This window comes from Brachyistius frenatus, unplaced genomic scaffold (assembly GCF_029030835.1).
Source record: "Brachyistius frenatus isolate BFR_SWC_R1_liver_20210118 unplaced genomic scaffold, ASM2903083v1 Contig_11, whole genome shotgun sequence".
Classification (NCBI taxonomy): Eukaryota; Metazoa; Chordata; class Actinopteri; family Embiotocidae; genus Brachyistius; species Brachyistius frenatus.
In genome coordinates this window covers 5818484-5833184 of record NW_027210610.1, presented here as the reverse complement: position 1 = coordinate 5833184, position 14701 = coordinate 5818484, and the positions used below count along the sequence as shown (strand labels likewise).

Here is a 14701-nt window from a genome sequence, read left to right as displayed (position 1 = left end):
ATCCTACCTTAACAGCAGGAGGCTGATTCTACTTTTGTGTATCTAGTCTGAGCAAACCTTGTGTGTGTGTGTGTGTGTTGCAGTTTCACTGTGTTTTGATTAGAGAAAATAAATATGCCATGTTTTACATAACCTGCGTGGAGGTAGTTTTTCTTATTTTACACAGTGAATTCGCACATTTTGAAAGACATTGAACGTTATCTCTGCATCTGCCGGTGGGCCAACACGATAAAGGTCTTCAAACGATGGGCGGCGGTCTTTTCCTATATGATCAACTCGTTTTTGTCGCGACGATTTTCACACATAGCGAAGAAATTAGGTGACTTACTAGAGACTTTTTTTTTTTTTTTTCAAAATAAGGTACATTTTTCTGAGCTTTCACATTGCTAGGAAAAGCATCAATTGATAGCTTATGTGTCCAGCCACCTGCAGGGCCCAAAATTGACGTAATAATGTCAAGGCCAACGTGGAGCAGCATCGCCAAAGAAGTAGGCTGTCAGGACACTGAGCAGTTTGTGTAGTAGCCTACTTTTGGACGTAGTAGAGTTGGTAGGAAGATGCCAGCAGTGTCACAGCAGGTTTGGCTAATGAACCCAGATCTCCTCTTCTGTCGAGTGAGGAAGAGGAGGAGGAAAAAAAAAATCTTCATCAGTGGATAATTTGAATCCATAATTTTTGGGAAGAATGAGCTGATGCGAATCTATTCAAACCTATTTTTGAACAACTGTTCGCTGCTGGAGTAAAAGTTTTGATGCGGAATATTCGTAGGCGAGTATTGCACAATTTTGTGTCGTTTATTCATCAGGCCCCCGGTGTATAATATGTTAATGCCACAGGAGAAACTTGATGTTCGCTACAATAGGGTGGGAAAGAAAAAAAAGTGTTTATATCGGTATCGAGAATCAGCCAAAAAGAGTTGGAAAATATCGGCATGTTGGATATTGACAAAAGAAATCCAGTATTGTGCATTTTCTTTTGTTTCCACACGCACATAAAACAAAGACATCCGGAGTGCTGATTTCTTACACCCTCGTCTCTGCTTGTCTGTGCATACAAACACATGTGCTCCTTTATTTTTAGGGCGGCTGCCTTGTGGTGGGGTCAAGCAAGGCTGCCAGAGGACTTCAATGAGAAGGACATAGCTCAAACTCCCAAGTATGTTTCCACCATGCATCCATCAACGTCCGGCTGACAGCTGACCCAAAGGCAGAGCACCGGGTTGGCCGCAGCACACGCAGGCATGTGCCTGTGTCACTGTACTCCCAAATTCATCTGTAGGCATCTGCTTTTGAACGCAGCCCAACAATGTTAATGAGGGGGTGTGAAAGGGTGGGATTTGGGAAGGATGGCTGGTGATAGGCCCCACAGCACACAAAGAGGACATAAAGGTGGACAGGATTTGACATGTCAGAGTGATACAACATATTCTTTTGACCCCCTCTGACAATTTATCTTACTCCAAGTGGCCATTATGTGGTTGCGGGCTTTTTAATGGATCTGTTTATGGATTACATTAGCATTGTTTTCGGCAGCGAAAATGCCAGTAGGTGTTTTACAAAGACTTTAAGTGTGGCCATTCAAAAATTCACTTTCACGCATCTAAATGCTCAAATAATAGAGCAGCTGGATGTTTACCTTTCACCGTAGGCAAATATTCAGCCTGATGCATATTGTATGCTAATGTTGTCAACATATAACATAATGCCTGTGTCAAAATCGGCCAGACAGATTGGCTAATATTAGGTAATGTTGGGTATTTTGGAATAAAATACTAGAAACTGCAGTACAGAATTACCTACTGCACTGTGGTTTTAACTGGCTAGAACCTGTGATGGTATTGCCATATATTGTTTGTTGAGAAGGAATATTTATCAAAAATGTTTATCTATCCACAAAAAAATCATAAATATTGTTTGATATATCTGTTTTTTTTAACAAATAGTTTTGCCATTGGCCTCAAGATTTGACATTCACAAACAGAACATAAACATTCACTAAATGTTGTATACTTTATGATTTAGCTGTATGCAAATATAAGAACATTTCTAACTGTTTTAAATGTCAACAATTATAATTTCTCCCATTAAGACACATTTACTACACTGTGTGGCACTGTGTTATAATTTCTACGTTTATATGAAAAACAATGGGTGCTCACAGGAGGAATTATTGTTGTATATCAGCATACAGCTACATAATAGTGTTATAAATCATTTACGTTTATTCCAGGGGTCTCCAACCAGTGCCTACTGGTTGAGTATGTGTGTACTGAGTATGAATTTGTTATTGTTCACAAGGAACTCAGCTATGAGAATAAATGTTACTCAACATGAGTAGTTCTTGAACACTATCATTCTGTGAAAGTAGCTCTCGGGGAAAAAAAAGATTGGAGACTTGATTCATTTGAAGAGCCCTGATTTTTTTTTTCTGGCTTTTTATACAATTTATATATAAATATTTGTATAGAAAAATCATGGGAGCCAAAATCATATTAGACATTTCTGTCATCAAAAGTTGAATGTTTTCTTTTTGAATTTGTGAGATGTGGGCTATTGTGACTTTCATTTTGTCATCTTGGTTGTTGTTGTTGTTGTTGTTGCCTTTTTTCTTAAAGGCCCATGAAATCAGTCAATAAAAAATAAAAATAAAAAATCATATTTAGAGAACAAGAATGTGAAATTTACTGGAGAAAACGTGACAGTGCTGCATTATTCTCCACATGTACATCCCCATCCTTGGAGCATCCTTTAAAAAGTTATTCACGATTTTGTTCCTGTTAACATTTTTGCATTTCAAACCGTGTTTCTCCACTTCTGTTTTCACACCGGCTTGTTTAATTTGTCTTTTTTCTCTCTCTCTCTCTCTCTCTTTCCCTCTCTCTCTCTCTCTCTCTCTCATCCTCACGCGCAGTGATTCGGTATCTCTGTCGCGCAGGCGGCTGTTGCCACAGCGCGCGCACACACCAGACCCCGCGTGGTTTATCTTTTCTTGACTCACTCGCGGGACGTAAACGCCTGCAGCCGAGCTCGCGCTGTAATCTGTGACAGCTGGAAATGGACAGCGACAACGGAGGAGCTGCGTCTCCGTCTCACACAGGTAGGAAAACGTTTTTTTAATTTGTCCATTTCGAGGTTGTTTGCGTCGTTTTGGACACACGTGGACTGCTCTTGTATGTCGACTAAATATTTCTACAGCGTGTCTCTCGTTGTCGTTGGGTGTAAATGCAATTGTTTTGGCTGAAATGGTTACAAACGAGCAAAAATGACGTTTGCGGTGTAAGGAAAACTCACTTTGGAGCCTTGATTAGTCCCGTGAACAGTGTCTGTAGGTGTTTTACTTTTCTCATAACCACAATACTTCCTCATTACTACACTTTGTGTTTTGATTCGGCTACTTCAAAATAATAATAATAAAAAAAATATGATAGTGGTGACAGAGTTGCATGTACAAACTTGTTTTTAAATAATCGAGGAATCTTTATGCCTGCATGCAAACATTTTCCCCTTTAAATTAAACAATAGAAACATACAAGGTTGTTGTCTCCAATTCAAAATAGTTAAAACTATATTATCTTTTTCCCTTTCTTTTTCTTAATTTTTTTTTAATGTGTATGTTAAGTTTAGAGTTTTCTGTTTGGATTTGTTTATAAAAGCCATACTAGCTATTTAAAACAAACGGCAAAGTGTTTTAGTGGCACAATGTTTTCATCATTAAAAAAAAAGAAAAAAAAAAGCATGCTGGCTGCCTTGATAATAATATTTAATAAGCAATAATGACTGGACACAACTTTGCTCCTGTTGATGGAGGTCAAAGGCAAAACCAGGTTTATGAATTAAGTAATTATTTAAACCTTGGGAGTTATCTGGTGGGGCACCTAGACGACCTGTGTGGTTTCCTTTGTTTACACCCCTGCCTTATGCGTGTGCTCGCTTGTGTTGACTTCGAGGTGTGTCAGCCACCCGAGGTATCCTGTGGAACGACGTGGAAAACGTAATCATCGATAGAAAATACGAGACAGCTTTGTTGGATTTAATGCAGAATTGTTCATAGGGTTTCCATTTGATGAATATTTTCACCTTATTGGTTACTGGTATGTTTTCACCTTCTTGTGATGTCGTGTCACCTCGGATTTTTAGGGACACAACCAAATATGTTTCGTCTTCAACAACCTTTTTTCTTAAAGTACTATCTGGGGCAGCTGTCGCTCAGGTTGTGGAACACGCTGCTCATTAACCATGGCTCGGCCCTCTTTACTGAAGCCTAAATCACTCCGTTTAAGCATATGTGGGGGGAGAAATATACATTATTTTAGCTGAAAACATCTGCGAAATTAAAGTGTTGTCCGCCCAAGAGGGAAAAGTGAACTCACCGATTGGTGGTTTTAGATTCTTTGTTTGGTCTGTAAAATATATGAAAATGCAAAAAATTGCCATCATAATTTCCTGATGCCCAAGTTGACACATTACACATGTTTGAATTGTGCAAAACCAAAATATTTTCACTAATATCAGATTCACATGTCAGCAGGAGCAACCACTGATATTTTGCATTTTGTTAAAAAAAAAAAAAAAAAAAAAAAAACAGCAGATTTTTAAAGTTGTTATTGATTTATTTTCTGTCAATCAACTAATTGAGGTATTGACTCAGCCTTAGCTATACACATGGGTATGCTCACATCATGTAGCTCTGTATGTGTCAGTGTATGTGTCTTTTCATAGTTTAGTTGAGTCTGTATAGCTTCCTATAGCTGTGTCTGTCTCACACTATCCTTACTGTGAGTGTGTTGCCGTGCTATACTCAGCTGCTACTCAATTCAAGCAGAGTAGACACACTTAAACACCTGATGCCGGCCACATCATCAAGCTGTGCATCCTCTTTAAATGACCTTGCTCTCCTTCGTCTCCCCCCCCCCCCCACGTCAGCTTCAAACCTAAATGGCTCCAAGTGACGCCCGCTTGCCTGCCAAGCGCTGCCGAAGAGATGCTCTTTCCAACTGCATGTAAGCAGTCATTTTCTGCTGTGAACAAAAGGTCCTTGATTCATCAAATCCCGCACCTCTTACTGCCCACTCCCCTGAGTGGTTCTGTAATTTTCACCAGCACTCCTGTGTGAGGCCGAGAGACGTCAGAGTTTGTGTTTTATTTTTATTTTTTTTGTATGATGTGTGATCAATACTGGGCTCTTAGGGTGTGTTTGCATCTAGGCCAGAATCACACTTCCCAGTCTGAGCTTTAAGCGTTTATATCTGCAGCTATTTTTACAGTGTAGTTCATGCAAAGTTAAACTCACTGCACTTTATATTAAGCATACATGTAGGAAATGGACCTGACAACAGCTCTCGCGCAACAACAATACTTGCAGTACAAATGCGCTTGAATACTGCTTGTATAGAAAAAGCGGCAGTCTGAGGATTAATCATGTCATCAAAAAGGTCATTTCAGTGACTCGTAACAAAGGACCCGAGAGATCTGTCGGATCATAGCTTTTAAAAAGGTGCAGCAAATTATGTCGCATGGCCATCCAGTGTTTTGTGGACCTAAAAAAATGATGTTCCTAAAAGCAAATCTAGTTATCTGGAGAGCAAGAGCTGCCTTTTAAATCAGCCTGTTGTTTACTGTGAGGAGTCAGTGGCTTGTTTCACCTAATTGACCTGTGATCATTGCTTTCGCAGATTGCAAATCGATTGGTGGCTCAACAGAAAAGAAATGGGCAATTATTTTGATAATCGAATAAATAATTTGATGTTTTCATTCAAACATACCAAACACTCCCTGAAACATTCCCCAGGTGTAAGGATTTGCTACTTGTCTTTGTCTTTTGTGACGGTAAAGTCTGAATATGAAAACGTAATATTGATTGAGGAAAACAAGCTATTTGAAGAAATCACATCTGACTTGAGGAAACTAAATTAATACAATCAATTACTTCAATAAATAAAATATGTTCAATTTGTTTGTTTTTTTATACCTTGTACATGGTGGAGGGTCTGGGTTGAAAACATTTTGAGAAAACCTGATTTTAAACAAATTGTTTATTTAGTTGGCAATGGCTATGACAGAATAAGGCTTCCGATATCGTATGATTTTGATATTGTTATGAAACTTAAAAAGAGCAAAACCAGCACCGTCTTACTCTGTCTCTTAGTACTCTACAACTTCTCTTGCCTGTCTGGGGTTCTCAGGCCTTCATTCCCGCTATTTGAAGTTTGTAAATCTTCTATAAAAAGTGGGTCTTTAAAAAAAAAAAAAAAAGAATTCCCTAAAACAGTTGGGTCATTTTTAGCAAACATTCTGCAAATGAGAGTAAATTGTAAAATTGTCAGGGACTGTTTTTAGCAGCAGATTTGGTGCTTCAGTGAGAATTGACAGCCTGAGGATGTTTTATTTGGGATCAAAACACGATGACCTAAAGTTCACTGCAGCGGAGAAACACGTCACCCAGTGCAGCCATGCAGCTCATTGGTTTTAATAGATTTTTGGACAACAATGAAGCTCTATGAGGGATAAGCTAAATCAGGCACTGACTTCACGATACTTGTTAGTAGAAATAATGACTGTTTATTGGCAATAAGAATCTATGTTATGGTTTGAGTCTAAATGTCTTAAACCAAAACATTGATCATTATAATTTCGAGTGTTTCTCTCCCATCATTTCTTTGACATCAGTGCCAGCCCTACACCCATTTTGTGGAAGCGTGTGTTTTCCCTATATTCTTCAGGTTAACCTTTGGGCGCGGTTGGGATTGTGAGAGCTGAGATCCAGCCGCACCCCCTCCTCCCCCACCATCCCTAACTATGCTGCGCTGTGGCAAAAGGTCACGTTCACAGACTACTTCTATTCCAAACATTGGTGATGAAGTTGACTGACCAGCTTATCTTCTTCCTCCCCCTTCTTCAACTCTCTCTCCTACCTCAGAGCTTTCTCTTCTGTACTTTGGCATTTGGCTGCCGCCGTCTGTCTCAGTAAAAACCATCAGCTGTGAAATTGAGAATAATCATGTGGAACGAGATTGGGATGGGAGCAGCTTGAGCTCCAGCCCTTAACTGTCAATGGACTCATGGCTCCTGCTGATAAAGTCCACCAAAGATTGAACAATCATCGACAAAACATTTTCTGTTGACGTGTGTGCAATATCATTTTTTGCCATCAGCATGACCGAAGATTCTTCAACGTTGAGAGTTGTCACTCTTGATCATTTAATGTCAGCTGGTAAAATGGACATTAATTACCCAGAGCTATATTTTCCTTGTGTTTTAAACAGAAATGAATAAGATATCTCTTTTGTGCCCCTCAACACGACACAGTGGGACTCAATTGATGTATAAACCTGCCATTGGTCGACTACCTCAGTTGAGCTCCGCTTCCTCTTCTGCTATCTGCGTTATCGTCTTTACAATCCCCGTTGCCACAGGCAACAGCAGCAGCTACAACCGTCTGAGCAGCGACCTCAGCGGTAAAAAAAATGGCGGCTTTTTATGAAGATTTGAATCGTGTAATAAGACGGGTCTGCTCGATTCTGTCCCGTCTTTTGCGGTAAATGTTCCACCAAAACCAGTCCCAACCCTTTTTCGCAAAGGCACCATCGCTGCATCCTGGACTTCACGCCGCCCAACACCACTGTGATTGGCTGAAAGAAATACGAACAAACCGGAGTGCTTTCTCCCCTCCACCAGAATGATATGTGGGTACAGCCAGACCATTGACCCGGCGCTGGCACAGGGTGGTGGAGATAGGTCTGGCTATGCGAGACTATACAGCTGCCACGGGGTGTGGCATTCCTAATGTGTTTTATGATTAATGGCTATGACAGCCAACTGGCACATAAGTCTCTCCCATTTATTTGAAGAGCCTCTGGACAGTTGGAAAGCATGCAATTAAACCAGGAGAATACCTGAGCATAAACATTGTGTTGAAAGCACATGAAAACATAAAAAAAACCAAAATAAAAACACTGTTGAGTAACATATATTATAATAGGTGTAATAGAAAGCAGAATGAAGTGTAGAAGGTGTTAGAGAAACATCACAGCAGGCTAACTAGAAATATTTTCCAACATTGTATTAATATTAAAAAAGCACACAAATGAATTATTAGACAAAATAAGTCAGGAGTATTATATTGACATTATGAACATAGCACTGAAGTCCCTTTAGGAATAATATGGTAGGAAAATTACACAAGGAATTACAAAATTATTTGTGCATCGAATTTATTAAAAAAAAAAAGAAAAAAGAAGTCTTTTAAAATATTGCAATAGTTCTCATAACACTGCCTGCTTGAAACTGAATCAGTAGGCTGTTGAATTTATTTATCAAACAAAGACTGTCATTATCTTTTATTTATCTTCTGAATAATGAAAGCTAAATTACAGTCACAGGTCAGAAGTGGTGAAATTAATTAATTTTAGGAGAGAAAAGCTCATTCAGAGCCTTAGAGATCAAATAATGTAACCTATGGCTGACTGTTTAAAATATATGATTCTTTATTTTTTATGTGCTATTAAACTTGTCTCATGTTTGTGTTTTACAAACTATTGAAATATCACATATCACACCTTACTGTTGATATATACATCAACATCAAATACTGTTATATTCATATAATACAACAGTACAAATGATTGTCCATCGACTTTCAAAATATGAATCAACTTCTGAATGCTTGTTGACGTCCCGCAGTTGCACTAAACACCTTGTTAGGTTGCAGCTGTTTTCCTCTTTCGTGAAAATGTGCTCTTGTTACTGAGGATAATTCATGACGGCATTTTTCAGTGTTTGCTGTGACTGTTTGATTGCCCTGAGGATGGTCCATATTGAGGAAACAATAGTAATAATTCAGAAACACTTCATCACGTTTGAAGTATTACATTATTGCCTTGCAGCAGGGCTGCTTTCCACCCTCTTAAAGATGCAGATGGAGAGTACCACCTGCTCTGTGGCATCCAGGACCACCAGCCTTAAATCAGTCGAGGTGGTCCGCCGATAGCATCAACCTGCTTCTCTCACCATTGTTACCTCAATCGGTTAGATGCATATCTAATTTATTCTATTATATCGATTTAATTTCTCTAATTCGACCTTACAGCTGCATAAACAGTCCTGAAATCTGATGTTTGATATTTTATTTGTTTATCACTGTAAATTGAAGAATTAGTTATCTTCTGAACAAAAAGAACAAAACAAAAAAACGTAATAATATTGAACATTGTAACGGGTATTTTGCTTTTGAACATGAAACATGCAAATAATTAGTTTCAATAATCTTTTTAGCCTTTCCTTAGGTAATTAGTGGATTATTTGGTTTGGAAAACTAAATAAATAATGAAAAAGCTCTTTTTGGACGTTTTAATTTCCTTCAAAACATGATATACATTGACGAAGAGAAACTCTAACCACAAAATGTTTTATTTTTCACTTGAAAATATCTTTTACAATTAAATTAATAACCAAAATAGTTGCTGATCAATTTTATGTCGGTTAATTAATCGGTTGATAATCTGTTTCAACTCCGTTGAACAGCAAAATATACGAAAGGGAGCGCCAGAAAATATAGATGGGAGAAAAAGGGGTGCATCGTCAAAGGCGGACCGCTGTGGTCTCGCATCCCCCAGCGTGGAACATGGCAGCCATTTTCTGCCCGAGATGTTTTTGTTGCAGCGGCTGCTTGGGTTGTTAAAACACATTTTCTCTGCAGATGCCCCGATGGCAGCGTGAAAAAAGACAACAAATGTTTAGCCTAAACACTTCTGTCTTCATTGTGTGTAACTAATCGGGCAAAAAAAAAAAAAAAAAAAAAATCCTATCCAGCATCTGTAATAATTTGAAATGGACTGTGGGTGAAATTACAAACCACGGTCCCCATCAAAAGGCAGCCCCCACCAGAAAATTGCAGGTGCAACCTTATCACAACAGACTCGCAGCAGATTGGTCCTCCCAACCTCCCCCCCCTCTGAGCCTGCCTCACCTCAGACACTCTGAAATGGATTTCTGCTTAAGTCTCCCATCAAAGGCGTAATGGCTGTGGGGCTGTGTCATTACAAGTCAGATGACAGTCTCCTTCACACACTGGCAGCTTAAACCTGCCTCTGGACTGATAACTGTGATCTTTATTTGGCTGCTCAGAGGTGAAGACAGGGCAGAAACACCCCCCACCCCTAACTCTAACCCCACCCACACCCCCGAACAAATGTCTGTCAGGGTGACAAAACAGGTCTTCAAGGTGCCTCGAAAAATGTCACAACGCCCACAAACGATGAATAGAACCATGTTGTGACAACGCAAGCAGGTCAACAAGCTGAAACCTCCAATAAAGCTGTAATAAGTCAAATGTTTGGTTACACGTTGTATATTTTTCACGGCTCATATACAGAAACGCTGCATTGACAGTATGGATCACCTTCAGTGATGGGGGACAAAAAAAACCAAAAAACACAACAGCGCTTTTGTTAGCTGTTGGAAGGAGTCTGAATCTACCCGGAGATAAAACTATGCAAATGCTGTCTGGTTCGAAGGAAACTTACAAGGTGCAAACATTACACTTGCAGACTTTCCTCTCCCTCACGTGCAAACAAACTGCTACTCCCTTCATGCCATGTAATGAGCCCCCTTCCGCCCCGCAGAGGTGCTAAAGTTTACTCAGAGCAAAGAGAGTGCCTTGATTTCTCAGTGTCACTCCCTGTTTTTTCAAAGCAAACATAAAAACTGTCCCTCGCATGCTGCTGCCGCAGCGCCTTCAAAAATGTTGCCGTTCGCTGAATGTGGCTCCTCCGTGCATTAAGCAGTATATACTGTATATCCCATTTCACCGAGTACACGTACATGCATGCCTCGTGACGTCTGAGACGCAGCAGCTCAGATGGACAGGAGCCTCTCGCGTCCCCGTCGTGTGGACGGAGGTGCCGCACAGACACTTTTGAGGGCTGTGTGGGAAGCTGAATTTCCGCACGGCCCATTACCTCTCCATTCCCCTGTGGCTGGATTGCAGGTGCCGACTCAACACAGCGGGAAGCGGCGTGAAAATGCTTCTCTTTGTCTCCGGATGTTTGTGTGCACTCCTCAGAAACCGTATTCGGTGTGTTTACATGGTGTTTGCTCTGTTTCATCCATAACCATGTTTTTGGCTGTAATGTTGATCACGAGACGAGATGCATCTGGATGTTTTGGCTTTAGGAATCTTTTCAATGAAGATGCACATTTAAATAAATCAAATTCTTACTACTAATATTATGTCTAATTTTAAAGAAAGCATCAGCATTTTACTGTCTGAGCCGAATCCTTTTTTTTTTTTTTTTTTTGCCTCAGGAATCTTTGACAATCTCACATTTTGAATTCAATTTAGATTTGATTCTCGATTGGGTAAATAGTGACGGACGTATTTTTTTTTTTGGCTCTTACTCTGCTGAAATGTAATATTAAACATATTGCTGCTGCAGTTGGCTTTGCTGCGACATCAGTAACGGGGAAACTCGTTTGCAGTTGTCTGCCGTTATAGTGGTGCAGTAGTGAAGTGGAGTAGTGTGTACTGGTTGATCAGCTGCTTACCTTGAGTTGGATGTCCATCTTCCTTAAAGAGCTCCTTTGTATTATGCCACATAAAATACTTTTTTTCTTCTTCTAATTATTAGGTTATTAAATCTGAAATTTACCCAATCACTTACCTTTTATTGAAGATGTACTGGGAGAAGACAACTTACTAACTGGGAATTTGTGCGTTATACTCTTCCCTGAAGTTACATCGTGTCCTTCTGGGTGTGTTCTGCCCTCCTATTCCGACAAGATAATGTTGTTCAGGAAATACAAAATGATTTTTGCCCGTCACTGCAGCTTTTGCTCTTTTTCAGTAATGTGGCCTCATCACAGACCCATCTACTGTACTGTATATCCATCTATGATCTACACCAGTGTCCCCATGCCTCCCCATACTTTTTTATAACAAAGCCCCAGTTACCAGTGCAGGGAAATGAACCTCCTACAGAGTCACTGAGGGGGTCACCTTGATGGTGTTTTGCAGCAGATGAATCTTTCTCCCTCACCTACAGCCTATTTCGTGTGCTGTCATGTCCACGGGGAACAATATGTATACATACATTATACTTTATTGTGTGTGTGTGTGTGTGTGTGTGTTTTTGTGTATGAATAGTATAATTACTGGAGGATGTGTACAGATCATCCTACAAAACAGCTGTTTTGTCTATTTGTTGGTATTTTTATCTTTTTCACTGAAATGCAGAAGGCAAGCTCATGTATATATATATATATATATAAAACCTGACAAACTACAGGCTTTGGATAATGGTGTTCTTATAATGCCTTGCATTTCCCTCAGACATTGTGTGAGAATAGTCCTCGCGTCTCCACCAAGCTGAGAGCCTTACAGCCTGTACAGCTGTATAGTACCGCTGACAAAATTGGACTTATGATTTTGGCCAAAAAAGGAGGCACCAGGTCACATTTGAAAGCATTTCTGCCCTCACTGTTTTTCCGGAGAATCAAAGAGCCCTGCTTTCCTCCTGACTTGTCAGGCAGCCTCTTATTCTGAAATCATTTTGCTGTTTGTTCCTCCATTAAATGGTGTGTTATATTCTCTCCAATGGCCATTCCCGCCGAGCACAAAAGACCACTCAAGCAGGCCAAATTAAATGGTTGTTAATTGAAGGAGCCATTATAGCATGGCTGGGCTGCTTGTGCTGTCTGATGCAATCACAGATGAGTCATAGGGAGTAGATGGTAAAGCTCTTGGGCTGTTATGGCCATTGAATTATGGCTCATCTGGCAAAAATATCAACAATAACAGTCTTTTGTTAATTATGATATCTTCAGTGGGTAACGAGACCCGGTAATACATTTTTTTGTTACATTTTCTGCTGTGTGTCTGCTCTGCTAGAGGTGAAGTTTGTTACTCCTCCATCCCCCGCGGAGCATTTAACTCCGACTGTAGATGAACACTTCAGGGTAACAGCTGCTGAGAGCTCCAACTGGTCTCATAATGCAGAAATACTTCTGGTTGCAGCAGCTACATATGTTGTTTTTGTTCAGTGACTGTTCCCATATCTAATATTTTAAAGTCTTGCTTTTAAAATCCGGTCACGCTTCTACCGTCAAAGCTACGTGGAAAAAAAAAATTAACTGACACTGATGCAGTCAAAGTAAGTGAGCTGGTAATTTCTTCAGAAATTAACATTTCTATAATGTCATATCTGTTAGGGATTGTCATTTCAAGCAGAAATACTATATGCTATATTTGACTATGTTGTTTCTTTAGTTAAATTTTTTTTTTTAAAGAGTTCCGCTCACAACGTTTTGACGTCTGTGGTCGTATTTGCATGTTTCTGCTGTTTCTGCCACGGTATCTCATCTCACACCTGTTTTACTGGAGCCTGGTAGTAACATGTTCTTGTTTTTAGGCAAACAGCTTTTAGGTGCATTATCGCCACCCTGGAGGTGTCAGTACCGGATTACTATCAGGCGCTGTTAAAAACAAGGGAAATAAGACGATTGTCGCATTAACTAATCAATTTTCTTTATTTTTCAATGACTCTTTAAAAATGTAAATATCCTCACCGATATCTCTCCCAACAGAAAACAAGGGAGATAGAATGTTACTTAACAGGACCCGAGTACCATGAATGCAGCACACGTGTAATTTCAGACTTCAAAAACGTTATTTTGATTTTGGCTGGAGTCAACAAAAACAACAAGGTACCAACTTTGCTGTTCACATGATTAGCAGCGTCGTGTATAGTAGTGGGGATTGTTCAATGCGAAGACAACGTTAACAAATATGAAGAAAGACCCGGCGGTCCTTTTCGGTAACACACATCTGGAAAAGCAATTTCTGTCGCGAACCTACGCAGTGCAGTCACCACCCTCACAGTGAAGGAAACGTTTAGATTGGTGTGAATCCCGATTGTCACACCAAAGGACAAATCACAGAATTCAAACACAGTCCATGTAAGGGAAGTAGCACGATACCACACATCGACCTAATGTTTGTAGTGTCATTAGCAGGTGAAACTAAAACCTACAGGATCTTGGGCAGAACTGACATTAACTTCTTCAATTATTATTCAAAATCCAGATTTATTCTGATAATTGTCATGTGGGCACAAATACTGACTTTATTAACAAATGAACGCTTAAAATGACTGACACAAGACAGCGATGGTAACATTTTGATATCGACTGTAAAAGATTTCAGGTGACGCTCATCAGCATGAACAACCTTTGAATATTCTCTGTTTAAGGCTGATTAGAAACTGACTTATTACCTGACTGGTTTATTTGTCGGACTTAAAGAAGTCTACAGGTGAGTCCCCTTGGCCCGCCGCCGCCTCCGCCTCAAGGAGCCAGCAGGGTAATTCAGTCAATTAAACCCCTTTTTAACTAGGGAGCGCGGCTAATTAAAAATCAATTCAATTTCGCCCGCCAGGTATCCAATGCAAGTCGGCGCAGATAAGAACTTGGAGGACGGATGATCAGGGGAGTGCGAGCGAGAAAGAGCAGTGATCTTATCTGCACCCATCTGTCAACGCTGGATGACATGCTCCAGAAAATAAACACCGTTGAATTTCTCCCCAACGTGTTTGGAGAAGCCAGCAATTTCCCTGATGCGAAAAGTTATTTCATCTAAAGTTTGGCTGGATAATTACTGCTGCAGGTAGCCAGAAATCAATATTATAGCACATATATCTGTGTATTAATAC

General features: G+C 39.9%; 1 protein-coding gene across 1 annotated transcript in view; it reads left to right on the top strand.

Annotated features, from left to right (window-relative positions):
• The first annotated feature begins 2974 nt into the window (after positions 1-2974).
• Positions 2975-14701, top strand: part of LOC138617099 (zinc finger protein 385C-like) — a 63287-nt gene continuing 51560 nt past the window's right edge. The window contains exon 1 of the mRNA XM_069691811.1: positions 2975-3096. Coding sequence (XP_069547912.1) covers positions 3054-3096 — 43 coding nt within the window. The 5' untranslated portion in view covers positions 2975-3053. The remainder of the gene's footprint in view (positions 3097-14701) is intronic.